Source organism: Triturus cristatus, chromosome 1_2 (assembly GCF_964204655.1).
Source record: "Triturus cristatus chromosome 1_2, aTriCri1.1, whole genome shotgun sequence".
Taxonomy (NCBI): Eukaryota; Metazoa; Chordata; class Amphibia; order Caudata; family Salamandridae; genus Triturus; species Triturus cristatus.
The window spans coordinates 1026762130-1026789596 of record NC_140580.1 but is presented as its reverse complement, the minus strand read 5'-3'; the positions used below and the strand labels follow the sequence as shown (position 1 = coordinate 1026789596).

The 27467-nt window shown below is 47.4% G+C and overlaps 1 protein-coding gene across 2 annotated transcripts in view; it reads left to right on the top strand.

Annotated features, from left to right (window-relative positions):
• The window catches only part of ASTN2 (astrotactin 2), a 2498474-nt gene that overhangs the window by 879819 nt on the left and 1591188 nt on the right, over positions 1 to 27467 (top strand). The window contains exon 5 of one of the 2 annotated variants that reach the window (XM_085612129.1): positions 3290 to 3397. The exons of the other annotated variant lie outside the window; for it this stretch is intronic. Coding sequence (XP_085468255.1) covers positions 3290 to 3397 — 108 coding nt within the window. The remainder of the gene's footprint in view (positions 1 to 3289; positions 3398 to 27467) is intronic. 2 annotated transcript variants of the gene reach the window in all.

Here is a 27467-nt window from a genome sequence, read left to right as displayed (position 1 = left end):
GTGGGGCTTTCTTAGGCTGCTATCTCATGTCTGTGGTAATGCCTTGTTGCTAGGTTGTGGTCTCATTGCTGTAGTAGTGCCTCTTTGTTAGGTTGTGGTCTTATGGCTGTGGACTGAGGCTATTTTAGGCCGTGGTTTCTTGTCTGTGGAAGTGGGACCCTATGGGCTCATAGCTCTGGTACTGGGGTTTTGTTAGACTGTGGTCTAATGGCTGTAATAATGCTTCTTTGTTAGGTATTGGTGTCATGACTGAGATAACGAGACTCTTGTGGAGGTGGTCTCTTGTCTGTGTAATGGGATCCTATTGTCTCATAGCTCTGGTAGTGGGGCTTTGTTAGGCTGCGATCTCATATCTGTGGTAATGTTTCTATGTTAGGTTGTGGTCTTATGGCTGTAGTAATGCCTCTTTGTTAGGTTAGGGTCTCATGGTTATGGCCTGAGAATCTATTAGGCTGTGGTTTATTTTCCGTAGCAGTTGGACCCTCTGGTCTCCTAGCTCTGGTAGTGGGGTTTTGTTAGACAGTGTTCTTATGGCTGTAGTAATGCCTCTTTGTTAGGTTATGGTCTCATGGCTGTGGCCTGAGAATCTATTAGGCTGTGGTTTCTTTTCCATAGCAGTTGGACCCTATGGTCTCCTAGCTCTGGTAGTGGGGTTTTGTTAGACAGTGGTCTTAGGGCTGTAATAATGGTTCTTTGTTAGGTTGTGGACTGATGGTGGTGGTAACGAGTCTCTATTAGGTTGCAGTTTCTTGTCTGTAGTAATGGGGCTCTATGGTCTCATGGCTCAGGTGATGGGCTGTCCGGTACATTAGTGTTATGTGTATGCGGTTCTATTAAGGTCATGTGAGTGTGGTTCTCTTTTCTTATGGTGGCTTCCTGCCTTTAATTCTGAAGCCCTCTGTTAGTCTGCAGTCTCTGGGCTCAAGCAAAATATCTGATGTGGCTTCATGTCAGGCTATTATTTCATTGTTGGATTGAAGCTGATTTATTGTGCAAAACATAAATGCCTACCTGGGGGGTGTAATAGACAAGCTGGGTGGCACAGATGCCAATGTCAAGGCTACAATAGGCAAAGCTAAAGAAGATCTGGAGCTCCAAAGACCTAAAGCCGCAAACCCAGATCAGGTTTTTTAAGACCAACAAAAAATTGCTCCTTCTGTATGGAGCAGAAACTTGGAGGACAACAGTGACCACCGCCAACAAAGTCCAGACCTTCATTGCCACCTGTCTGAGGAAAATCCTCCAAAAGCAACTAGCCAAATGCCATCAGCAACTGCGACCTATGACAGAAGATTTCCAACTCCCAGCTCATGAAGAAATCATGGAAAGACACTGGCACTGGATAGGTCACACCCTCCGCAAGCCTGTATCAAACACCACCAAGCAATTACTGGCCTGGAACCCTCAAGGGAAAAGGAAAAGAGTAAGGCCAAGAAATACCTGACGCTGAGGCCTCGAGGCTGACTGCAAGGAGATGGAATACACCTGGAGTCAGATTAAAATTGAAACCCAGGACAGAGATGGCTGGAGAGTCCTGCTTGATGGGCTACACCCCAGAAGGGGTAATAGGCATAAGAAAGTAAGCAAGTAAGGGGCATATTATCAAGCACCGTGTTAAAATTATCACCGCTTTAGCGGCAGAAAACTGCCACTAAAGCGGCGATAATGGGCTTGATAATATGCCGCAGAGAATTCCAATAGAAGCCCAGGTTCACACCAGAACATGGGCTACTATGGGAATTCTCAAGGGCATATTATCAAGCCCATTATCGCCTCTCTAGCGGCAGTTTTCTGCCGCTAAAGCGGCGATAATGTTAACGCCGTTTCTTGATAATATACCCCTAAGTTGGGGAACAACCTTTACAACGCAACTTTTACAACGCACTACCTTTACAACGCATTTTTTACAACGCATAATCCATTACAACGCATGACATTACAACGCATGACACTACAACGCATTTTTAAAAACTACCTTTACAACGCATTCCATTACAACGCATACTACCATTACAACGCATACCATTACAACTCATAATATTACACTACACTATCCAACACTTACCCTACTGTTGCACCCCCTGGAGTTAGAATAGTAATTTTTACCCCTATACTATCCAACACTTACCCTACTGTTGCACCCCCTGGAGTTAGAATAGTAATTTTTACCCCTATACTATCCAACACTTACCCTACTGTTGCACCCCCTGGAGTTAGAATAGTAATTTTTACCCGTATACTATCCAACACTTACCCTACTGTTGCACCCCCTGGAGTTAGAATAGTAATTTTTACCCCTATACTATCCAACACTTACCCTACTGTTGCACCCCCTGGAGTTAGAATAGTAATTTTTACCCCTATACTATCCAACACTTACCCTACTGTTGCACCCCCTGGAGTTAGAATAGTAATTTTTACCCCTATACTATCCAACACTTACCCTACTGTTGCACCCCCTGGAGTTAGAATAGTAATTTTTACCCCTATACTATCCAACACTTACCCTACTGTTGCACCCCCTGGAGTTAGAATAGCAATTTTTACCCCTACACTATCCAACACTTACCCTACTGTTGCACCCCCTGGAGTTAGAATAGTAATTTTTACCCCTATACTATCCAACACTTACCCTACTGTTGCACCCCCTGGAGTTAGAAAAGTAACTTTTACCCCTATACTATCTAATACTTACCTTAAATGCAATTTAATATTATGCGTTGTAATGGTATGCGTTGTAAAGGTATTATGCGTTGTAATGGAAATGCGTTGTAAAGGTAGTTTTTAAAAATGCGTTGTAGTGTCATGCGTTGTAATGTCATGCGTTGTAATGGATTATGCGTTGTAAAAAATGCGTTGTAAGTGCATGCGTTGTAAAAGTGTGCGTTGTAACGTCATACATCCCCCTAAGTTTGTTCATGGTCTCATGGCTGTGGTAACAAGACTTTATTAGGTTGTGGTTTCTTGTCTTAGTAATGAGGCTCTATGGTCTCATGGCACAGGTGATGGGCTGGCCCGTACATTAGTGTCATATGTATGTGGTTTTATTATGGTCATGTGAATGTGGTTTTCTTTTATTATGCAGGCTTCCTGCTTATAATTCTGAAACCCTCTGTTAGTCCACGGTCTCTGGGCTCATGCAGAAGATGTGATGTGGCTTTGTGCCAAGCTATTGTGTCATTGTTGGACCGAAGCTGTATTTATTGTACGAAACGTAAATTTCTAAAACTAGGTAATTTAATCCTACAAATGGAGCTGTGATGCTCACCATCATCTCTCTTCTCTGTAGGTGGCATTGGGTTTGGCCGGGCCGAAGAAGACTCGGGCTCAGAGGCAGATGATGAAACACAGCTAACATTCTACACAGAGCAGCACAGAAGCAGGAGGCGAAGCAAAGGTAACACCGCTCACTGGCCAGCCAATCACTGACAGGAGCTGCAAGGCCACTGGTGTGCGCACAGTCGACGTAAGCTCCACTGTGTTCACCCACAGTGCACAGTGAAGCCTCAGCGCTGCCTGCAGTACCAGCAGTAACCAGTGACATGAGATCCTGGTTCAACCAGAGAGTACACAGAAGCACCAGTGTCAGCCATACTCTTAGCAAATGGGAACACAGGAAGTGTCCCCAGCCCAGCAGATGAGAGAGCTAGAGTGGGGGCCAAGCGCGCAGCGGACATTTGTGTACGCTCACCCAAGCACCATAGCGTGCCCACTCAATATCGAAGACACAATGTCGTGGTATGGAAATATCAAGGACAAAAATCAAAACCTATCTATTGAAAGGTTCTATAGAGCTTTTATACCTAGCTCCACATGCATATACCTTAACAATATATATTTTTCAGGTGCCTAGATGTGGAGTTAGGAATAATAAATCGAAATTTCCTCTACATGCAATTACCTTTCGATATTTGCTCTTCATTATTTTTGTGCAATCTTCTTATAACTTGACATTTCTATGTTCTTATTTATTTGTGCAAGCAAGCACCGGGTAACAGTAGTAGTCACACCACGACAACCAGAACACCACCTAAATCCCCTGTGTGCACAACCTATGACCAGAGCTGCAGCCACCTCACAGCAGATTAAACGACCAGAGTTGGTCACACGCTTACCATGCTAACTATTGCTCGAGGCGCTTGTACTAGCGTTAGAATCAGCAAAGCAGAGGTCACCCAACTGACAAACGGAGAGTGAACCATGTTTACCACACACCAGCGAGCAATAGCAGTCTCACGACAAATGCCTGCATCAAAATAACAAGGCAAACCACAACAACATAGCTGACTGACACACCTCTTTCTGTCACCAAAACAAATGCTTCTTCTTTCCTCAAGCCTCAGCATCTGGGTTTTACCCAGTCAGCCTGGGTTGGGGGTTTCAGCTGCGGTATCTCATCCTCCTGACTCAGTCTCCCCTGTGGCAGCAATGCTGAAACATGTCGTTGTCCAAGCAGAGTGTTTCCTACTAACGTTGCTAGTTCCATTGAAGTGCCTCACTGGTGTGGTCTTGCAGCTGCGTTTACTACTATATAAGGGCTTGTGTCATCCCTTCTGAGAGCAGAACATCCACAACACTGTTATAGTTTGTTTTACATAAAATGAGGGATGGATTTGAGTTAGTGGCCTGCTATGAGGAACTGCAGAAAAGCCAAGTCCAAATATGTGTCCAGGCCTAAACGTCCAACAGAACTGCAGCTGACATCCGCATTAACTTCTTATGTGCCTGGGGAGGGATACGGGATGGGGCAGGGTCGTGCCTTGTTACTCTTCTATCCCGAGGTCACTCTGAATTGCTTCCACTCTTGCCTCCTGTCATTGCCTCGGAACAGGTCGCATTTAATGACCATAGCACATAGAAAAACAAATGCGAGGGGTCTCCCACTGTCAACTATTTCCTCCCTTCTTATTCTTTTTCTTCCCACTTGCAGTGTATTTTTTACTCTCAGTGACAGCATACATCTATTCGCACTCCTTGTGCCCAGTCTTGTTTTCTCAACTTCTCGCTGCTTGCCTGCAAGGCCTGGTATTTGTCACAGGATCATCTCCCCTGCTGCTTCTGGTCACGCGCCTCTCTGATGTTCATCTGTGCTCCTCGGATTGTACCACTTTCAACCTGTTTTGTACAGCTCCTTGACGAAAGCGCCATTTAAATAGCATAAAATCAAATAAAAATTGCCATATTTTACTATCTTTATGCTGCATACCATTGACCTCCCCTTACTGTTAAAATTAATACAATAAATATATTTACAACCACCCCATCCTTTCTTCCACCCCTCAAAAATCCAATGGTAGGTATCAGTGAGGTATACAATACTGGTGAAAACGTGAACACGTCAATAGCACCTTGTACAAGGGAGGGGTTTATCGTGAGAGGGCCATTTTAGGGGCTACTCCCGCCCCCAACATTGATGGCGCCGGAACGGACGGGGCATGGATGGGGCGTGCAATACAGAGGGAGCTGCTCCTCGTTGGCAGAGAGGCGCTAGTGGGGATGTCGGGCGTGCAATACAGAGGGAGCTGCTCCTCGTTGGCAGAGAGGCGCTAGTGGGGATGTCGGGCGTGCAATACAGAGGGAGCTGCTCCTCGTTGGCAGAGGGGCGCTAGTGGGGATGTCGGGCGTGCAGAGGGAGCTGCTGCTCGTTGGCAAACAGAGGTGCTAGTGGGGATGTCGGGCGTGCAATACAGAGGGAGCTGCTCCTCGTTGGCAAAGAGAGGCGCTAGTGGGGATGTCGGGCGTGCAGAGGGGCGCTAGTGGGGATGTCGGCCGTGCAACACAGAGGGAGCTGCTCCTCGTTGGCAGAGAGGCACTAGTGGGGATGTCGGGCGTGCAATACAGAGGGAGCTGCTGCTCGTTGGCAAAGAGAGGCGCTAGTGGGGATGTCGGGCGTGCAATACAGAGGGAGCTGCTCCTCGTTGGCAGAGAGAGGTGCTAGTGGGGATGTCGGGCGTGCAATACAGAGGGAGCTGCTCCTCGTTGGCAGAGAGGCGCTAGTGGGGATGTCGGGCATGCAATACAGAGGGAGCTGCTCCTCGTTGGCAGAGGGGCGCTAGTGGGGATGTCGGGCGTGCAACACAGAGGGAGCTGCTGCTCATTGGCAAAGAGGCGCTAGTGGGGATGTCGGGCGTGCAATACAGAGGGAGCTGCTCCTCGCTGGCAAAGAGAGGTGCTAGTGGGGATGTCGGGCGTGCAATACAGAGGGAGCTGCTCCTCGTTGGCAGAGAGGCGCTAGTGGGGATGTTGGGCGTGCAATACAGATGGAGCTGCTCCTCGTTGGCAGAGAGGCGCTAGTGGGGATGTCGGGTGTGCAATACAGAGGGAGCTGCTCCTCGTTGGCAGAGAGGCGCTAGTGGGGATGTTGGGCGTGCAATACAGAGGGAGCTGCTCCTCGTTGGCAGAGAGGCGCTAGTGGGGATGTCGGGCGTGCAATACAGAGGGAGCTGCTCCTCGTTGGCAGAGAGGCGCTAGTGGGGATGTCGGGCGTGCAGAGGGGCGCTAGTGGGGATGTCAGGCGTGCAACACAGAGGGAGCTGCCCCTCGTTGGCAAAGAGAGGCGCTAGTGGGGATGTCGGGCGTGCAGAGGGGCGCTAGTGGGGATGTCGGGCGTGCAACACAGAGGGAGCTGCTCCTCGTTGGCAAAGAGAGGCGCTAGTGGGGATGTCGGGCATGCAGTGGGGCGCTAGTGGGGATGTTGGGCGTGCAACACAGAGGGAGAGCTGCTCGTTGGCAAAGAGAGGCGCTAGTGGGGATGTCGTCGGACGGGCGTGAACGGACGTGAACTGTAATCCAACATTCCCAGATTTTCCGCATGTTTCCCAGCTTTCCAGGGCTGATGTTTTTGTTGCATAAATAAATGTATATTTTATCTAAGTGGGTATATATTTTTCATGTGATATTATAGGTCTACACTTTTCAAGGTCACCCTCGATGATCTGGTCACCAAGAAACTGACTGACTGCTGAAGGTGCACATTTAAGGTGCACATTTTAGAGGTCCCTGAGTTTTTCGGACTGCTCGGTTTGTTCTTTTGTCTTGGATACTTTTAGGGCGTGTCATAAATTATTATTGATTCTTGTGCTACTACCAGTGGAGCCGATTGGTGGTGCACTATGCGTCTGACACTCTTCTGAACACTGGACGTCCTGCTGATGTAAAGGAAACGATTGGCTATAACCCCTCCCAGACGTGCGAGTGACCACCAGTCCCTTCCCGGCCGTCCTTGTGCACTTGTGTTTCCCCATCCCTAAAACACAAGTGGAGCCACTGTTGCTGCATAAAGGCCGCAGTTTAGTCACAAACACATCAAAACGCATGGATCATAAACAGCGCCATTTGCTGGTCATTCCTATGCTTCATGGCATTAATACTTCATCACCTCTGTCATTCTTATCAAGCAGTCTTGATTAATTGGTCCATATTAACTATTGGCAGCACTTCCCGCACAGCCCCTGAGTGATCACTCTTTAGTAGATGTCTAGCGTTTGCAGCCTGTAGGCTTCCCTTGCTACTGAGGTGTCTGTGGGCGGCCGTCAGGCCTTGCCCAGGCTGCAAGTGCCCTTTCCGCCTGCTGCTGACCCTTCGCTTGCCATTCCCCTGCCATAAGGCATCCCTAGGACACTGTTTGAGCGGCTATTCTTCATATGCTATTGTGCTTTTCAGTGACTCGTTGTGTCCAGTCTCCGTCACGCTGCCTGTGGTTCCCCGACCACATGCAGCTCCCCCTTGCCTCGCTCGTCTCTGGGAAGCCTAGCTGTTCCAGTACCCACACTATATTGAGCGAGAACATGTCCATACCCAAACCAGTCAAGTGAAGTCCGTCCACCACATAACACCCTGGCGTCCTCCGGTTGACCAGCCCGTGCCTCACGAAATCCCAACCGTTCACACTGCATACGTTTGCCATAGAGATGTTCAGTTTTCTCCTAGACCTCTCCATCACTGTGTGGTCTATTGCCCCCTTCCACTCACGTCGGGCTATGACCTCAGATCATATGAGTTCAGCCTGGTGGACCAGTCTTGCGACTGCTGTTAGACCAGCTGTTATCGCTCCCAGCAAGTCCTTCATTACCAGACATGCAAGATCATTTCCCACCAGGTCCACTAGCACTGCATCCGGACTTTCTTCTCATCCTGGATGGTGGGAAACAAGTGAGCCCATCGCATTCCTGGATGTCCGAGCCAGGTCCCCTCCGTGTTCCATAACCAAATTCCATTGTAGCCTTTGTGCACCACCACCCACTGTTGTGCCCTCGCAATATGGGTGCCCAGAATCTACACTCTGCGCCTGCCTTCGGATGTCCTTGTTGTGAGAGAAACACAGCTCAGATACCCATGGGCCGGATGTACACTTTAAAGGGGCTTGAGGCCCAGTGGCCTATACGCATTAATGCACTCTTTGCTAAGCCGACTAACTGCCACTCTTGTCACCGCTCTTTTGTGAAACGAGTGCAACCCAAACTTTTTTGGTTATCCCCATCTTGAGTACTGCTGAGAATTGGAAATGACTTAGGAATGAACCATCCCGGTGTAAAAAAGCAAACGATCTTTGGTTACCCCGAGCTGCATGTACTCATGCATGAAGCAGGCTGGACAGCATGAACTGTCATCAAGACAATCTAGGTGTGTGAATTCTTAGCGCTTGCACTAAAACGGGATTGTCTGCCCACTACTTGATCTGTCTGTTGGTGAGCCTGTCTTCCCAAATGGAGAAGGCCATGATACAGGGGAAGAGCTCAAGTAGCATGTTGTTGGTTAATCCCTTTGAGTGCCATGAGTTCGGCATCAGGTGGCCACCCAAGCCAAGTCAGTATAGCCCCAAAGCCCTCACTACCGGCGGCATCCGTGATTAGTTCCAACTGCCTAGCTGTTATCCATGGCTCATGCCATATAAGTGTTGTTAAAGCTGGCTAAGATGACCACCCACTGGTGCACTTCCTCCCTTAACCCCTTTAGTGAGCCTCACCCTGTGGTGTACCTTTATTAGGCCTGTGGTTTACCAGGCCAGCATCATGCAAATGGCCTTCCTGCTAGGCTCATACGGTTGGCAAAATTGAGTTTGCCTAGGAGCTGTTGCATGTCACCTTGCGTGGCTTTCTTCTTTGTGAGCAGTAGTTCTAATGACTGTTGCAGCTCCTCAACTCTGGCCTTGGGCATCCTACACACCTCCTCCACCATGTTCAAATTGATCCACAAGAAGGACAATGGCATGGCTGGACCCTCTTTTTTCTGCCTGGCTAATGGCACAAAAGCTCATCCGCCAAGTCAACAAATTGATGCAGCAAGTTTGCACATTCTGTGGTGTCTAGTTTGCCAATGAATAGGAAGTCATCCAAGCAGTGTATACGCCTCCCTGCTGGATGTCATGTGCCTAAGTCCCACTCCAGGAAACTGCTGAGGGTCTCAAAGTAATTGCATGATTTCATGAAACCCATTAACAGGCTTTTGTCGTAATAGTTGGTAGCTGTCTGGGTTCACCGGCTGGAGGCAGAAGGCAGACTCCTCGTCTGTTTTTGCTAGCAGTACCCCTTTCTCTACTCACCTGATCAGATCCACTGCCTCGTCTAAGGTAGCGTAGGAAACAGAACAGATTTGTGGTCCAACCAATCATTGACTGATTCTCCAAGGGAGTATGGCAAATGGCGAATGAGGCGGTAGTTCCCTTCCTCTTTCTTTGGTACCACAACTGGGGGGTAACCACAAACTTCTCAAAAGTTGGCTCCGAAAAAGGACCCGCAATCCTACCCTTTGCCATTTTCTGCCTGGCTACGTCTGGATTCTCCTTCACTAACCTCAGATTCTGGATAAGGCAGTGGACTTGGGGGCTTTGGTAAGGAATGTGGAATCCAGCCGAGAAAGCGCTCACTAGTAGCTGTCCTTCATGTGGTCTGGGGTACATTTTCCGCAGCCGTGTCAATAAACCAATACTAATGGGGTGGGGAGAGATGCTGTGGGTAATTGGGCTTCCTCCCTCCCAGACTCCCTTGCCTGCCTGCAAATTCATGTTGCTGTTGTCCTTGCTGTCCCCTGCCCCCTTGACCTTTTTGTATTCAATTGCTGGGTGTAACCCACCACAATTGCCACAGACATGTCGACATTTGCAGGCCTGCCCCCATTTACATTGATCTTTGTCATACATCCAGCAAGCCATGGAGTGGTTCCTCCTGGAATTAAGCCCTGTGGGCTCTTTGGCCTTGATACCTTGGTGGAAACCATCATACCTCCCTTTATTGGCTGCGAGATGAAAAGGATGCTTCTGTGGGTTCACCCCTTCCCTGGCTGCTACCATATGATTAGTGAAACTTTCCACGTCCCCATGATCCCATTCAATGATGGGCCAGTTCCGCATCTTCTCCCTAAAGCCCACATCATAATGGAGCCTGGCACCCCCTTGATATTTCTGCTGTGCCTCATGTACCTTCTGTTCATGGAAAAACAATGCAGCTGCGCTCTGCGGGAACTTTTCTACAAAAATCTTGCTAGGGTTCTGAAGGCCCACCAGTTATGAATGGTTCTCTCCACCCTGGGCCTACACCTGTCCCTCTTGTCCACCTCTATTCTGCCATGTAAGGTCAAATCTAACATTACTTGGCATACTTCAAATAGAGAGAAGATATCAATGTACTCCTTGCGCCAGATTCCGGATTGGTTAGATTGATCCCTGTTTAGCGAAGGATTGGCTGTCCGCGTGGTTCAGCTTGTGTGGTGGTGCCGCTTTGGGATGTGGCCTAGTTGTCCCACCTTTGCCGCACCGCCCAGGTTCACGTAGCTGGGCCAGCCACAGCCCAGCAGATGTTTCGATGCGGGCGATGGCTCTAAGTGGACAGATTCTGCTGGTGGTTGAATGTCAAATCCGGATCCAAAACCTTGGGGTCACGGCACAAGTAGCAGGAGGTCGCCGGCTACCCAATGCTTCCGCACCTGCTTCCTCAAAGGCCCGTCTGCGGCCCATGAATTCCATAGCCGTTGGTCCAAAAGGCTCTTCCCAGCAGCTACTCCTGCAATGAGGTCCGATGAAGACGCCAAAAGTGGAGAGGTAAAGGTATGCCCAGGGTGTTGGTCCCTGCCCTTTTAACCCTCTCTTTGTGCCACGCACTTCTTTCGGATTGGGGGATTTGAAACATGCTGCCCAATCGCTTGCTTGGATTTTCACAGGCTTCACTGCCCTTTTCACTGTCTTCCCCGCGGTTCTGCCCTCAGAAGGTGTTCTGCGCGGGCTCCTATTTGGTCCGGCTTCACCTTCCCATCACGCGACTCTTCTCCAGCTAGTGCAGGCCCAGCTTCAGATTTACTCTAGACAGTCAGCAATTTTGCAAGAGCCAGACACCAAATACATACAGCTCAGTTTCTTGTTTCCAGCTCTTTCCTCCGGACCTAGGGATGCCTAGTACTGATTTATGAGGGCCAGAGGAATCCCAGGTTTTCAGGATAATCATGGATTATGAAAATGCTTCTTGTTTAGGATCAATGTATGAAAAAGCACCTCATCCTGATAGCTGAATTAAAAAATCGCTCCGGCCCCTCTGGACCAACGTTGTACGCCCCTGCTCTAGCCACCTGGACTGTGAATATTTCAGCTGCAGGTCAGTTTCTAACTGTCCAACGTGTATTACAAGGGCTGCCATCGTGACAAACCTAGGTTTCTCTTGGCATACAGCTTCACCCAATAATTTGCTCTTAAAATGGAAATTAAGGTAAATACTTATAGGAAAGACTACAGCACTTCAATTAAACAGGGTGCAATTTTTCTTTTAATTTATTTAATGCTGTAACAATTAAAAGTAATTCCCTTGGACACATTTGTGACACTCTGGTGTAAGGGGAATGCAACAAGGAAAAGTAACCTTCTAAAGCAGTAGTGCAGGGATGTCCACCCTAAGGCAAGAGGATGGGATCCGTGCTAGATTGTCAGGTTAACCTCTGAATATGTAAATAAGTTACATTTAGAATCATTTCATGTAAATGTACTTCGTGTGGCCTTCCTACAGTCTGGCACAGATCAGCACCTTTTGGACCTATGTTGGACACAGCTGCAGCACTGTTTGCCATCAAAAGCTTACATACATGTGTTAGAGTGGAAATGCACACAGTCTGACAACATTTATTTACATTTCTGGTATGCTGATGTGTAATTTGTGAGTCTCCAGCTCACCACAACTGACAAATATATACACTTGTTCCTTTCTTTGAATACATAATTACAATGTGTTATGAGACTATCAGAAAAGTATGGGCACTCATATCTGTTGGCAGGTTTAACCAGCACTGGCAAGAGCAATAGTTCTTATCTTGGCAATTGTTGCAATGGTTAATTAATTTTGTATTCAATGCATATGCCACAGCAATAAAAAAAAGAAAACATACTCTGCTTAAATGTGTTGGCCATATGTTTGCAATCCGAATTTTAAATAAAAAAAGAACTACTGCCTAAAATAGAACAATGCAGATGCTTCCCTGCAGGCAGGAAAAACCTTTTGAAAAATAGAAATCTAATTATAGTTTCACTACACATTGCACGAAAATATGATTTTTTAATTGGTACAAAGAAATGTACTTTTAGATTTGAGTTACTGTAGACTGAAGACATAGTTAAAACACAGGAAAACGGCAAAAAAACGAAATAATAATGGTAAAAAAAAGCATTGACAAAGGAGAGTATTGGGCCTCCAGCACTGGCACTTCTTTTGAGGCCGACGTGCTCATGTTATCAGGTAACATGCTGTCACTCTGCATACGAGAGATCCAATGGCTAATGTGGGTGGATCCACTCCCCCATGCTCTTTGTTTTTAATTGGAGGAATCAAAATTTAAATGACCGCTAAATGCAGGACTCCTTGAGGGAGATTTACCAAATCTCCATGCAACGCAGCGCAGCCTCCCGCGAGGCTGTGCTGCATTGCACAAAAGGGAAGGAGCAGGAGAGCGCCATCATTTTAAAGATATGGACCTCTCCTCCCCTTTCCCTTGCGCTGATTACATCTGCCGTGCGCCACACACCACCATAGCACCATAGCTCTAAGGTGTGTGTGTGTGTGAGTCTAGCATAGGTTTTGTATAGGAAGGATATCCTTCCTGTGCAAAATACTATGCCTAGACATGAGGAAAAGTTTTTCCCACTTTGGACCAGATTCCGATGCGGTTTGGAAATCTTTCCGTCCGAATCGGTTTGGGAATGGTTTCCAATCAACTCGGATCGGGAGAGTCCGACCCACTGAGTACGATCCATCCAGATGCTTCCAGATACGATTTGGTTGGACTCCCATTGACTTCAATGGGAGCCTTTGTTCAGACCGAATGCATAGGCGCCCATTGAAGAAAGGGGTGGCTGGGGAAAATCAGACACCCTGTGATGGGCACCCTCTGGTGCCTACCATACTGTCCGTGGCTGATAAGGGGGGACCCATGGCTACCCCCACAGGCACGATTGGGATGGCTCCGGGTGCAGGGGGGCCTGCTATGGGCCCCCATAGTCTGATTCTGACTGCCGATTCGAGTCAGACGGCACGATTCGGAAAGGCTGTCTGAATCCAGCATTGTTATCGGTCGTTCTGAAACGCGGGCCGTAGAGATGTAGGATTCTAGTCCATACGGCTCGCTCATTTCGAATGCCGTCTGGTTCGAATTGGGATATTCCTAACACCTTACTCGCATCATCCTCGGTCGGTCGTAAACCTTTCTGATTTGGTCGGAAAGACACGTTCCCAATCCGACTCGGTCGGAGCAAATGCCATTAGGAGGCCTTCCTAAGCGCATCGGAATCGGGCCCCTTGTAAAGTCGGAAAAGGAAGGAGAAATTAAAGAATTTCTCCTTCCTTGCGCCTAGTTTAAAAGGGTGCAGTTTTCTCACACTAAAGCCAATCTACTGTATTTAGTAAATTGGGTTTAGTGTGAGAAACCTTGGGTGGTTGCATGGGAACGCCCATGCACCAACCTTGGCATGCCCCCATGGCGCAAAGTACGTTATTTCCAGCGCTAGTGCAGTGGGGCCGAGGATGTCATGGATGTGCCTGGAAGCAGATGATGCATTGGGCGAGCATGCAGGGGTGGAGGTGAGGAACTGAATATTCATGCGTCTGTCACCTAAGCTATGAAGGCGGCGACTTTGAATGTGATCATTAGGCTCGGAAACCCATTTACACTGTGCAAGTTTAAATGGGGTTGACTTAGTGAGATTATGGGGATATTTAGCTGCCTTTTGCATAGCAGAGGATCATCATCATCATCATCATCTAGTCTTTATTCGGCCATGATATGCCCATTAAAGACAACCACATACATAGATACATCATGAAATCCATATAAAATACAGCAATGAAATCATCACGTCGTAAAATCATTGCAAAACACAGACTTAAAGGTGCATAAAAGTTCATCATGTTACGCCAACGCAGTGCACATTTTAAAAAACCTCCCACTGCAAAACAAACTGCCGGCTCAGGCATCATGCACAGAAAATAGAAAGCCGGTAAGCTGGTCTTTATTGGCGAAATGCACCGGCTTTAAGAACAAGTAGTAAAAAAGGACACCTAACGAGCTCATGATAGTCACAAAAAGAGATAAAGTGCTCTAGTGTCTGCAGAGAGTGATTGTCAGAAGTGCAAACTAATATACTTTTAAAATAGTACTCGCCTTATGGAAACAAAGATGGCCACGAATCGAGCCTGCCGAAACTTGGTTAGCAAGGAACCTTCCCAGAGGGTTTTCAGTAAGGACAGGTAGGGCTCAGGCCCATGACTAATTTGGATAGCTGAGTATTTTCTCCTTGTCAATTTAACCAAAACTCTTTGCTCTCTGGTGTTAGATACAAATCTCATAAATAACTAAATTTATACCTCTCATCTCGACTCAGTGTCTGGGGAGAGGAAAACAAATCGGGCCTTCCAAAAGCCTCAGTGGTTTTCTTTATGTAATCCAACTACCAAATTATGAACTACTGGGACCAAAGCCCAGTAATCTTCTGAAAAAACTGTTCCCCTCCTGTTGGAGTTTTGAGCTGGTCCGACATCCAGTGGCAGCTCCTCCGCTAAGGCGGAGGAGTATCACGCCACTGCGTTGCAGCAGTGAACGAAAGGAAAAATAAAATGATAATAAAGTGATGTTATTATCATTTTATATGTTCCTGCTGCGGCAGCATGGGGGTGGGGCGGGGCTGCTGTGCTCACGGAGCAGGGTAGGGGAGGAGTGGTTGGCACACTGAAGTGCGTATGCTTTAGCCGGCCGTCTCGGGCTGTCCAAACAGTCATGCGCCCTTAGCATGTCCTAGACCCACGCTGCATTACAGCCTGTTGGAGAACATGCCCAGCCCCCATTCCCTGTCTGAGTGTTGAATTACGGCACTCAGACCAATCACAACGCTGCAATGCATTGTTATGATTGGCTCAGTAGAGCCTGTCTGATTCTTGTTCGGCCGACGGAGGAAAGACGATGTGGGACAGAGCGGCGAGAAGGTAAGTGTAATTTTCTTTTTTTACACTCCCTTATGCCCTTGCCCCACGCCACGCCACTAACCCTGAGCGGACAACTACGCTACGCTCGCGTAGTTTGCGTAGTTTGTGCTACTTCGCGCTACGCGAATTGCACGTACCACAGTTCAAAAACGCATAGCATAGCGTAGCGTAGTTGGCATTTTTTGATCGCTCGCGGTCCTCAACGTCAAGTTGACGACCGCGAGCGAGCAAAATGACATCCTGGCGAGACTTTTCCGTCGTTCGCGATCTGCAACATCAAGTTGCCGATAGCGAGCGTGGAAAATAAACCTCCCGGCGAGATTCTCAACGAGGGGAGGTCAGGTTTCTCATTGCGAGTGGTCGCGTATGCTCGTGACCGCTCATGCTTGGGAAACTACCAGTCCGCGTTGAGAAAGCTGTCGCTCAAGTAAAAATCTACTTGAGTGGCAGAAAACGACAGCTCGCACTGTGCAAGATGCCGTTTTCAATGATTGCACAGTACAGTCAAGCATCCGGCACTGTGTAATCATCGCGAACAGCGCACTACGCAGTTCGCATAGTGCTACGCGTTTCTCGCGACCAATGTCAATTAGAATATTCCACAGCTTAGACCAATTCACATGGTCAAAAGCACTACTGAGGTCCATAATAGCCAAGTACAATGGACTCTTCTTGGCAGTCACATATTCCTGATAATAAGATTCAAGTTTAAACACTGTTCAACAGTTTTAGGCCTTCCCTGAAACCATACTGAACAGCACAGAGAGAGATGCTTTGCTCCACCCAATCCTCGAAGCGTATGTTTTATGACTTGTGGATGCAGGTGCTTTGGCTGTAGCAAGTAAGGTTATGTTCAGTGCAGAAGGATTCTAAATGCAGAATGCTGTTGTTCGGGAAGGTATTTTGTAATCGTATGGGGCACAGTGTGTTGCCATTGGGAGTGTTCAGAAGACCCATAATGTGAGACAGTTACAGGTATTTTCAAACATTATTAGTGAATGTCTCCTTGTTAGGTGCTTGAGAATCAATACTTCAAAATTAGATTGAAGTAAATTTTCCTTAAAAAAATATGCAAGTTCCCCCATAAAACTCATATGGTCAGGGTGTTACAGGGGGACCTCTTTTTGCGTGGTCACCCCATGTATCTCATGTTTTTTTATGACTCAACTGTTGGTATCTTGAACTCTAATACTGAGACACTTCTATCCAGTGCCCGGTGTATGTGTTCTGACCCCTAAAAGTTGTCATAATTGGCTTAAGACCTGATTGGTACATTTAACTTTCCTATAAAACATAGTATATGGTGAAGACGTACACCCATGGCAAGAAACGTTAAATGCCACATGTGGACTGCAACATCGATTGTGCCATCCACTGCAGTGACAGTAAAAACATGACCCTGTGTAGCTGGACAGCAGTGGTTCATACTCTGCTGCAGAGATCTGTCAAAAGCACCCTCTTGTCAGTTAAGAAACCCTGGTTGTAAATATTCAATAAGACACCCCTAAACTAAGGTTGCTGCTTAAAAGGTAGGGTGCATAATATTGAATCGTGGAACATGTGTGACATTATAAATGGCATGTTTCCCCAGTCACTAGATCCAAAACTGCATTGTCACTGGGCAGTCTGTAACTTGTACATAGGAAAAGTCAAAGTATAGATGATTTACTTAAATCTGTCTCTTTTGACCTGTAACAGCTACAGGTACAAATCACTCAAATTAAATACTTTTTTTATATGTAATAAAAATGAAATAAAAGTTGGATTCTTTTTAGATGTATTGGAAATTTAACTTTTAGAGAGTTACCTGTAAATTACCTGAAGTTTATGGAAGTTAATTTGCATTAGTTCTTCAGCAACTGTCCCGCCTGTACTTGGCCTGTTTAGCAGTAGCGGCTGCTACTGATCGGGATTGGTGTCTATGACCCGAGAGTAGGCCTGAAAGACTGGACCGGCTCTCTCTTGTACCCAGGACAAATAAGTGAACTTAAAGGTGAGTTTACTTGCGTGGCTTCCATGAAACAACAAGCTGCAAGAGGACTTTTATTGTAAATACTCGGCTGACCAGTGGCAACTGGACCTGGATGGGAGTTTGCTGCGGCCTTTAACACCCTTAGAGGAGCCCTCCAATGAGATTCCAGTGGACTTAGAGTTGTACTTCTGTGGTTATTCGGGTACCAGAAGAAAGTCTAGAAACATTGAAAAGCTTCATTTCAGAGCCCTAGAGCTCAAGCGGGACCAGCAGGAAAAGGTTTTCACCCAGCAGTTCCATACCATTGAATTGAATTTCATCTTGATCCTGCTCAAGGCTCCCACCATCTCTAAAAAAATGTAAAACTCCATTCTGCATGGGCCCTTAAAAAAGTTAAGTGAGGTCTTCAAAGGTCCAGAGCTCCAGCAAGACTAAACGGCTTCACGTATCCAGCCTTGGATTCCATGACGGCGGCTACAATTTCAGCAGCAGCCCGCTTAGGGGGATTTTTCTTCTACAAATGTGATAAAGGTCCTTTCTGCATTGGGGCTTAAAAGAAATTGTAACTTTTTCTTCGGAAAAGTGACAACGTCCCTTTCTGCATTCTGACAGACACTATTTTGAACTTTTATAGCTCCAGATTTTCACTGCCATTGATTCACTTGTTGTATCTGACCAAGGCTACATCTTGGTCAGCCACAAATCATGCCTAGGTCCTAGCCTGCTGCTTCCATAGTCTTATTTGGTGCTTTGCGCTTTTGATACTAATTTCACTTTAATTTTTAATATCTCCCTTTACCCTTATTGGATTTTTGTTTTTTTATTTTTATTTTACTCATAAAATCATTCTCTTTTCTCTTTATTTTAAAATTGGTTGTGGTGTTTTATTGTGTTTTGTTTGACTTTTGTTTACTGTGTATGCACTGCTTTAATACTTTACACATTGCATTTGATATAGGCCTACCTGCTTTGTATCATGTTGGCAGGGATTGGGCGCAGGTTTATGTTATTTTATTTGTTTGACATCTTGCAAGTTGTGGCCTTATCTTTTCATGTGGACATTGTCCACACCAAATAATAATGGCCTTTCATACACAGGTGTTAGAAATGGATGTCTCTTGTTGGCAATGGTTTGCACCTTTGTCCAAGTAGGAACCCTTGCTTCTAATCAGGGTAAGGGAGCTGCACCCTTAGACAACCCTCGCTCACCCCTTTGGGTAGCTTGGCACAAGCAGACAGGCTTATCTCAGAGGTAGTGTGTAAAGCATTTGTGCATGCATACAGTAATACAGTGAAAATACTACAAATGGACATCACACCAGTTTAGCAAAATATGTAATCTTTATCTAAACCAAACAAGACCAAAACGACAAAAATCCAAAATACAGTTATCAAGATATGACTTTTAAAAGATAAAAAACAGTTCTATCTATAGCAAACTATAGATGCAACACTTTCAACACAAAGTCCATTGGATGCGCCAAAATCATAAGCATAAACAGCAGCAGGGAAGGTGATGCGTCGGTTCGTTACGCACAGGTAGGGGATGTGTTGGTTCCTTGCTCCAAGTGAGGTGATGTGTGGGTTCCTTACTGCCAAGCAGGGGAGGTGATGCGTTGGTTCCTTACTGAAGAGGGGTGATGCGTCGGTTTCTTTCAGTACGGGGAGGTGATGCATTGGTTTCTTACTGCGGCACAGGCGTTGTTGTTAACTTGGTGCCCCAGTACGATGTGTGGGGATTCATGGATGCATTGGTTCTCGATGCAACGGCGTTGCGCTGATCTCTCCAGCCGTGGTCCAATGATACGTCGGTTCTTGCAGTCACACAGCAGGGCCTGTGTCAGAATCGTTGCAGGGATCTCGGACTTCGGAGATCGGTTCACGAGACTCGGTGTGCAGTGATTTCTCTAGCCACAGGCAGTAACTGCGTCGCTTTCTTCAGCTGCATGGCGATGCATTGGTATTCTTCCCGCCGGTGTTGTGTCAGAAACAGGTGTGGATACGTCACGCTTCTTTAGTTGCTTCTCTTTTCAAAGCTCCCAACAGCAGAATCAACCCCCAGAGGCCCAACACGAGCACAGGCACCTCTTGGCAGGTCAGAACTCCAAGCAAGGAAATTCAGGGGAGCTAGCGGTGAAGTCTTTGTGTCCCTGAGACTTTAGAACAGGAGGCAAGCTTAACTTCAAGCTCTTGGAGATCTTTTCCAAGCAGCATACACAGCACAGTCTTTGTCCGCTCCTTGGCAGAAACAGCCACTGCAGGCCACCCCAGACAGCACACAGCAAAGGGACAGTATTTCTCCTTCAGATTTTCCAGCTGTTCTCTGTGGCAGAGGTTCCTCTTGAGTCCAGAAGTATTCTAAAGTTCTGGGGTCTGGGCCCCAATATTTATACTCAGTTTATCTTTCTTCTCTTGTGGCAGAGAGACTCTGTGCTCAATCAATACCAGTTCTGTCCTCTCTGGTCCAGCTTCCCGGCAGGAAGTGGAGACAGCATTATTTAAGGCAGACCAGGCCCATTCAGGTGCAAGGAAATATCATCGCACTTCTCTAAATGCAGCCCAGGTCTATTCAGCCCAGCCCTGACTCATTCCAGGAAAGGCAGGACACACCTCAACCCCCCCAGCAGCTGTCTACAGAGAATGCACATCCCCAGCCCCTGTCACTCCAAAGCCTGACAGTCAATCCACAAACCAGCAGAGGCACACAGGATGGTTAAGCAAGGGAAATACCCACTTTATAAAAGTGCTATTTTCAAACACACAATATAAAAATCATCTTTACTAAAAGATGCATTTGTATATTCTGAGTTCAGGCATACTAAACTCCAACTTTCTATCTTGTCCCTATGGAAAGTTATTCTTATAAGATGTTATAAATAAACTCCCATCCTATCCTATGGGATAGATAGCCTTAATAGTGAAAAAGGAAATACACTGGGGCAGATTTACGAGTTCTGGCGCATCTCTGCAAATCAGAAGGGATGTGCCAGAAAAGATGATGCGACACGCAATTCCCTCCCTGCGCCACCTAAATGCGGCGTACCGTGGCACAAGGATAGGGCGATGCATGTCGCATCCTGTGGCGTAAGGGCGGCGCATTGCTGGAGACGTGTCGCAAGCGCGACGCGGCTCCAGCAATGCTCAGGGGCGCCCTATGCCTAACATGCTGCGTCACTCCTTACGCCTGCTTCAAGCAGGCGCAGGGTTTTGACACAGCATGGACGTAAAAGTGACTCAGTGAAATCTTGTAGATTTCACTGCGTCACTTTTGCGAGGCGTTCCTGCGACGGAACGCCCACCCTGCGCCGGAACGCTCAAATGAAACCTAACGCAGGTTTCATGTGGTGCAGGGCTTTACAACATGAAGCATCTCCCTAGAACAGTCACGTTGTAAATAAGGCACAGCGTGGCGCATGGTTGACGCCGCCGCTGCGTCACAGAAGTAACACAGCGGCGACATAAATGTGGCTCATGGGGCTTTTAAATCTGCACCACTGTATTTCACTATCAGGACATGTCACACACACCAGTACATGTTCTACCTTTCACATACACTGCACCCTGTCCACAGGAGTACCTTGGGCCTACCTTAGGGGTGACTAACATGGAATTAAAGGGAAGGGTAGGGCCTGGCAAGTGGGTGCACTTGCCAGATCGACATGGCAGTAGAGACTGCGCGCAGACACTGCAGAGGCAGGTCCGAGACCCCTTTGAAAGGCTGCTTGTGTGGGTGGCACAATCAGTGTTGCAAACCCACAAGCAGCATTTGACTACAGGGCCTGGGCACCCACAGGAACTAGAGTCAAAAAGACCCCAAGTACGCCAGGTCTAACAACAGGTGATGTAGGGGAAGGGATGTATCGGATGTATGACGTTACAACGCATACTTTTACAACGCATGCACTTACAACGCAATTTTTACAACGCAACATCCAGCACAACGCATTCCATTACATCGCATGACACTACAACGCATTTTTAAAAACTACCTTTACAACGCATTCCATTACATCGCAAACTACCTTTACAACGCATACAATTACAACGCATAATATTACATTGCATTTAAGGTAAGTTTTGGATAGTATAGGGGTAAAAATTACTATTCTAACTCCAGGGGGTGCAACAGTAGGGTAAGTGTTGGATAGTATAGGGGTAAAAATTACTATTCTAACTCCAGGGGGTGCAACAGTAGGGTAAGTGTTGGATAGTATAGGGGTAAAAATTACTATTCTAACTCCAGGGGGTGCAAAAGTAGGGTAAGTGTTGGATAGTATAGGGGTAAAAATTACTATTCTTACTCCAGGGGGTGCAACAGTAGGGTAAGTGTTGGATAGTATAGGGGTAAAAATTACTATTCTAACTCCAGGGGGTGCAACAGTAGGGTAAGTGTTGGATAGTATAGGGGTAAAAATTACTATTCTAACTCCAGGGGGTGCAACAGTAGGGTAAGTGTTGGATAGTATAGGGGTAAAAATTACTATTCTAACTCCAGGGGGTGCAACAGTAGGGTAAGTGTTGGATAGTATAGGGGTAAAAATTACTATTCTAACTCCAGGGGGTGCAACAGTAGGGTAAGTGTTGGATAGTATAGGGGTAAAAATTACTATTCTAACTCCAGGGGGTGCAACAGTAGGGTAAGTGTTGGATAGTATAGGGGTAAAAATTACTATTCTAACTCCAGGGGGTGCAACAGTAGGGTAAGTGTTGGATAGTATAGGGGTAAAAATTACTATTCTAACTTCAGGGGTTGCAACAGTAGGGTAAGTGTTGGATAGTATAGGGGTAAAAATTACTATTCTAACTCCAGGGGGTGCAACAGTAGGGTAAGTGTTGGATAGTGTAGTGTAATATTATGCGTTGTAATGGTATGCGTTGTAAAGGTAGTATGCGATGTAATGGAATGCGTTGTAAAGGTAGTTTTTAAAAATGCGTTGTAGTGTCATGCGATGTAATGGAATGCGTTGTAGTGGATGTTGCGTTGTAAAAATTGCGTTGTAAGTGTAGTGTGTTGTAAAAGTTGCGTTGTAAAGGTTGTTCCCCGGATGTATCACATGGAAATGTGCTAATAAACATTTCAACTACCCATGAACCTGCAGACTCTCCTTAGGAATGTATGCAGGAAAATGACCGTTTGGCTGGAAATCTATGTTTTTGTAGATTTCAAAGCATGCTCCTGAGGAATTTTTAAAATCCCAAAAACAGGTATTTAGAAGAAAATCATAGGTATGTGTTAGACCCCTCTCTGACAGTAGCACTGCTCCTATCCAGTATACTACAAAAATACTGCAGTTTATAATATTGGCCTACAAAATAATCATAGCCAAAATATCAACTACCACAATATTGTGTATGTTAGTATATATAGCTAAATATAGATTTGGAATTTTTAAATTTCATATCTGTGCCTTACTGCTATCTAGATCATCAAGGTACATTAATATGAAGTTAAGATTAGTAAATGTATTCTTATGTAGCTATATTACCTTCATGAAACTCTGGTAGTAGACAATTTGGCGACCATATTTTTGTAGCATGATATTTTTTCTATACATCTTTCTGATATACAACTTCCTACCCATTCACTCCTGGGCCTTTCTTTAGTTTTATAATTTTTTGGTGACATTTCATTTCATGTCTGACCAGACTTTGCAGGAGATAGCACAGGACTTATTTCGGGGTTTAGGATCCATAACCCTACAAAGCCTGGCTGGTCTCCAGAACAATCACTTTGAGCAAGAGGGGACTCCTTCAATGCTTGTTCAATAGTTGACCTCGATGAAGAGATCAATTTCGACACCAAAAGGAAGCTAATATTTAAAGGACATTCGGTGTTTGTTCTGTCTTTGAAGTGTTCTTTTGTAAGATGGTCCTGTGTGTATTGATTCCTCTCTGACTACGGGACCCAAGATTTGAGCAAGGAGAAAGATTCATTTTAATGTCAATTAAGTCACATACTCTTCTGAAGTGGAGAAATCTTCTATATGCCACAGAAAACAATGAGGGCTCTGTAGGACCTAATCCTTATTGCCCATGGTTGTCAGTTTAACAAAATGCTTGGAATGGCCAGTGTGGCATCATCTACTCATCATCCGACCCCATGACATCACATGGTTGACTCCCATCACATCCTCCTATTTGCTGATGAGGGTTAAGTGAATGCAACAGAGTGGAAACTACAGAAGGTAAATATGGCTCCCATTGTTATGCTGAGCTGTCCTTTGTCAGTGTTAGTTACCTCGGAACACTTGGATGGGATCCACGCAGAGCTGTCTCTATCGAGGGACATCAGCAGGCGAGAGTCTAATTATCTCCTCCTTATTAGAATAAATCACCGAGCGCTGCTCCGGCATCCAGGGATCGGAGGCAAGAGGCGAATGTGGGCTTTCATCTGCCTGGTGCCTGATACTGCAAACAAGTCTTTGGATGTGACCGAATGTGGCATTCTTCCTTGTTCGTTACGCCACGCAAGAGCACGCAAGAGCTGCTGGCGTCTGCCGACGCGTCAAGCGCTCATTGTTTCATCTACAAGATGAGAAATGGCTTATGTATTCCTTCCCCTCTCCTCGACTGTGGAGCTAGCATTCGTGGAAAGAGCAGAGCACAGGGCAATGTGATAGATACCCTCTTGTATCAATATCTCTGAAAGTACATGACGTGCAGGAGGGTGCGTGACCCTGTGATGGGTGCCCTGGTGTATTGCATTCCGTTGACTTACAATACATTCCGTACAGGGGGGCGCTTGGCACTGTGAAGGTGCCACGCTGTACTGCGTTCCCTTGAAGTAGATGATTCGCACAATAGGGTGCCTGGCGCTGTGCAGGTGCCGCGCTGTACAGCGTTCCCTTGAAGTTCATGACATTTCGTACAGGGGGGCACCTGGCACTGTGAAGTTGCAGCAGTGTACTGCGTTCTCTTAAAGTTCATGACATTTCGTACAGGGGGGCGCCTAGCGCTGTGCAGGTGCCGCGCTGTACAGCGTTCCCTTGAAGTTCATGACATTTCGTACAGGGGGAGCCTGGCACTGTGAAGTTGCAGCACTGTACTGCGTTCCCTTGAAGTACATGACGTTTCGTACAGGGGGTGCCTGGCACTGTGAAGGTGCAGCACTGTACTGCGTTCCCTTGAAGTACATGACATTTCGTAGAGGGGGGGGGGAGACTGGCACTGTGAAGGTGCTGCGCTGTACTGCATTCCCTTGAAGTACATGACATTTCGTACAAGAGGGTGGCTGGCGCTGTGAAGGTGCCATCCTGTGTTCCCTTGAAGTACATGAAATTTCATACAGGGGGCCGCCTGGCGCTGTGAAGGTGGAGCGCTGTACTGCGTTCCCTGGAAGTACATGACATTTCGTACAAGGGGCGACTGGCACTGTGAAAGTGCCGCGCTATACTGCTTTCCCTCAAAGTACATGACATTTCGTACAGAGGGGCGCCTGGCACTGTGAAGGTGCCGCACTGCACTGCGTTCCCTCGAAGTACATGACATTTCGTACAGAGCTGCGCCTGGCTTTTTGAAGGTGCCGCACTGTACTGCGTTCCCTTGAACTACATGACATTTCGTACAGGGGGCGCCTGGCACTTTGAAGGTGTCATGCTGCACTGCGTTCCCTTGAAGTACATGACATTTCGTATCAGAGGGCACCTGGTACTGTGAAGGTGCCGCACTGTAGTGCGTTTCCGCGAAGTACATGACATTTCATACGGGGGTGTCTAGGACTGTGAAGGTGGGCACTGTACTGCTTTCCATTGAAGTACATGGCATTTCATACAGGAGCGCGCCTGGCACTCTGAAGGTGCCTCGCTGTACTGCGTTCCCTTGAAGTACATTGCATTTCATACAGGGGGCACCTGGCACTGTGAAGGTGCCGCACAGTAATGCGTTCCCTTGAAGTACATGACATTTCGTACAGGGGGGCACCTGGCACTGTGAAGTTGCAGCAGTGTACTGCGTTCTCTTGAAGTTCATGACATTTCGTACAGAGGGGCGCCTGGCGCTGTGCAGGTGCCGCGCTGTACAGCGTTCCCTTGAAGTTCATGACATTTCGTACAGGGGCAGCCTGGCACTGTGAAGGTGCAGCACTGTACTGCGTTCCCTTGAAGTACATGACATTTCGTACTGGGGGGGAGACTGGCACTGTGAAGGTGCTGCGCTGTACTGCATTCCCTTGAAGTACATGACATTTCGTACAAGAGGGTGGCTGGCGCTGTGAAGGTGCGATCCTGTGTTCCCTTGAAGTACATGAAATTTCATACAGGGGGCCGTCTGGCGCTGTGAAGGTGGAGCGCTGTACTGCGTTCCCTGGAAATACATGACATTTCGTACAAGGGGCGACTGGCACTGTGAAAGTGCCGGGCTATACTGCTTTCCCTCGAAGTACATGACATTTCGTACAGAGGGGCGCCTGGCACTGTGTGGCGGGGTGATAGGGACAGAGTCGACAACCAGGTTAGGGCGGTGTAAAGATGGCTTTATTTTAGACAAAGTTCTCTTTTGGCGCAATGTCCTTCTGCTAGCTATAGACAACGGAGAGTCTGATGGTCTTTGCCCCGACGCCTCCAGGCTTCTGGTAGGGGAACGCTTCTCCTGTTTTCCCTTGTCTTGATCCGCACCCCCTGGATGGATCCGGTGACCTCGCAGCAGTGATATCGGCAACCGAAAACAAACAACAAGGAAAACCGCGTATTAGGACAACGTCCTGCTCAGCTTGTATTAAGGGCCGGGAGTGAGGGACACCGAGTGCTCTAGTGCTCTTTTATCCGCCGGCAAGTGAAATGGACAGGGTGTCGAGTGAAGGGAGGGGGTTGTGACTGAATTATACGGGCACTTTAGAGTAACGGTGGCGGCTTCCGTCCCACCCAGCCCGCTACTTTCCCCCGTACCTGCTCAAGCCACGCTCCTCCCGTGGGAACGTGGCGGGGCGACTCGAGGGGTCGGTGGCCTCCTGGCTTGCAGCGGTCTTCTCTGCTCGGCTCCGTGCTCCGGTCGTCACGTCCTTCGCTTCCTCGATCTCTCTCCTGTCTCCTCGTACTCCTTGGCTCGGTCTCTCCTTCTTCCTCCTGGGAAACGCCGTCCGTCGTCTTCCGGGTATCCGCAGCCTTTATCCGCCCCTCTACGACGACGTCCTCGGTGGGCGGGGTTTCGTCCAATTGGAAGGCCGCATTAAAGGAGCCCTGTCCCTGTTCCAGAGTCCAGTCCTGTGTGGGAAAGGAATACCACTCTGAAGCGCTGGGGTCCGCTGGTGGCTGTAGGGGAAGAGAAGGGGATGAGTCCCACGGGTACCCGACTGTTGGGGCGTAACTCTCTTCCCCGTCACACACCTCCCCCCCTGGATTCTCCCGTTCGGGGAGAGGAAAGACCCTGGACAGATAGTCCGCATTCCCATTGTCCTTCCCCTTCCGGTGCATCACTGAAAAGGCATAAGGCTGGAGGGAGAGGAACCATCGGAGAATTCTAGGGTTCTGGCTCCGGTTCTGATACATCCATCTAAGAGGGGCGTGATCTGTGAAAAGAATGAACGGTTTGCCCTCCAGATAGTAATGCAATTTCTCGATGGCCCATTTGATGGCTAGGCATTCCCTCTCTATCGTGGGGTACTTGGATTCCCTAGGAAACAACTTACGACTTATGAACAACACCGGGTGTTCCAGCCCCCCCTGGTCGACTTGTGACAATACTGCCCCTATACCTGTGTCTGAGGCATCCGTGGCCAGGAAAAATGGTTTATTGAAATCTGGGGACACCAGTACCGGATGGGTGGTTATGACTCTTTTAAGGTCTTTGAATGCTCTCAGTGCCTCCGGATTGGGTGTCTGTAGCTCTCAGGGTCTGGACCCTTTTCGTAGAAGGTCAGTGAGGGGAGCCGCTAAATCGGCGAATCTGGGGATAAACCTGCGGTAGTACCCTATAAGACCGAGAAACGCCCTTAAATCTCTTTTGGAAGTAGGAAAGGGGGTTCCCTCAATAGCCCTCACTTTGTTGATTTGTGGAGTGATGGTCCCGTCCCCCAATACGAAACCCAAGTAATTCACTCGGTGATATGCGGCTCG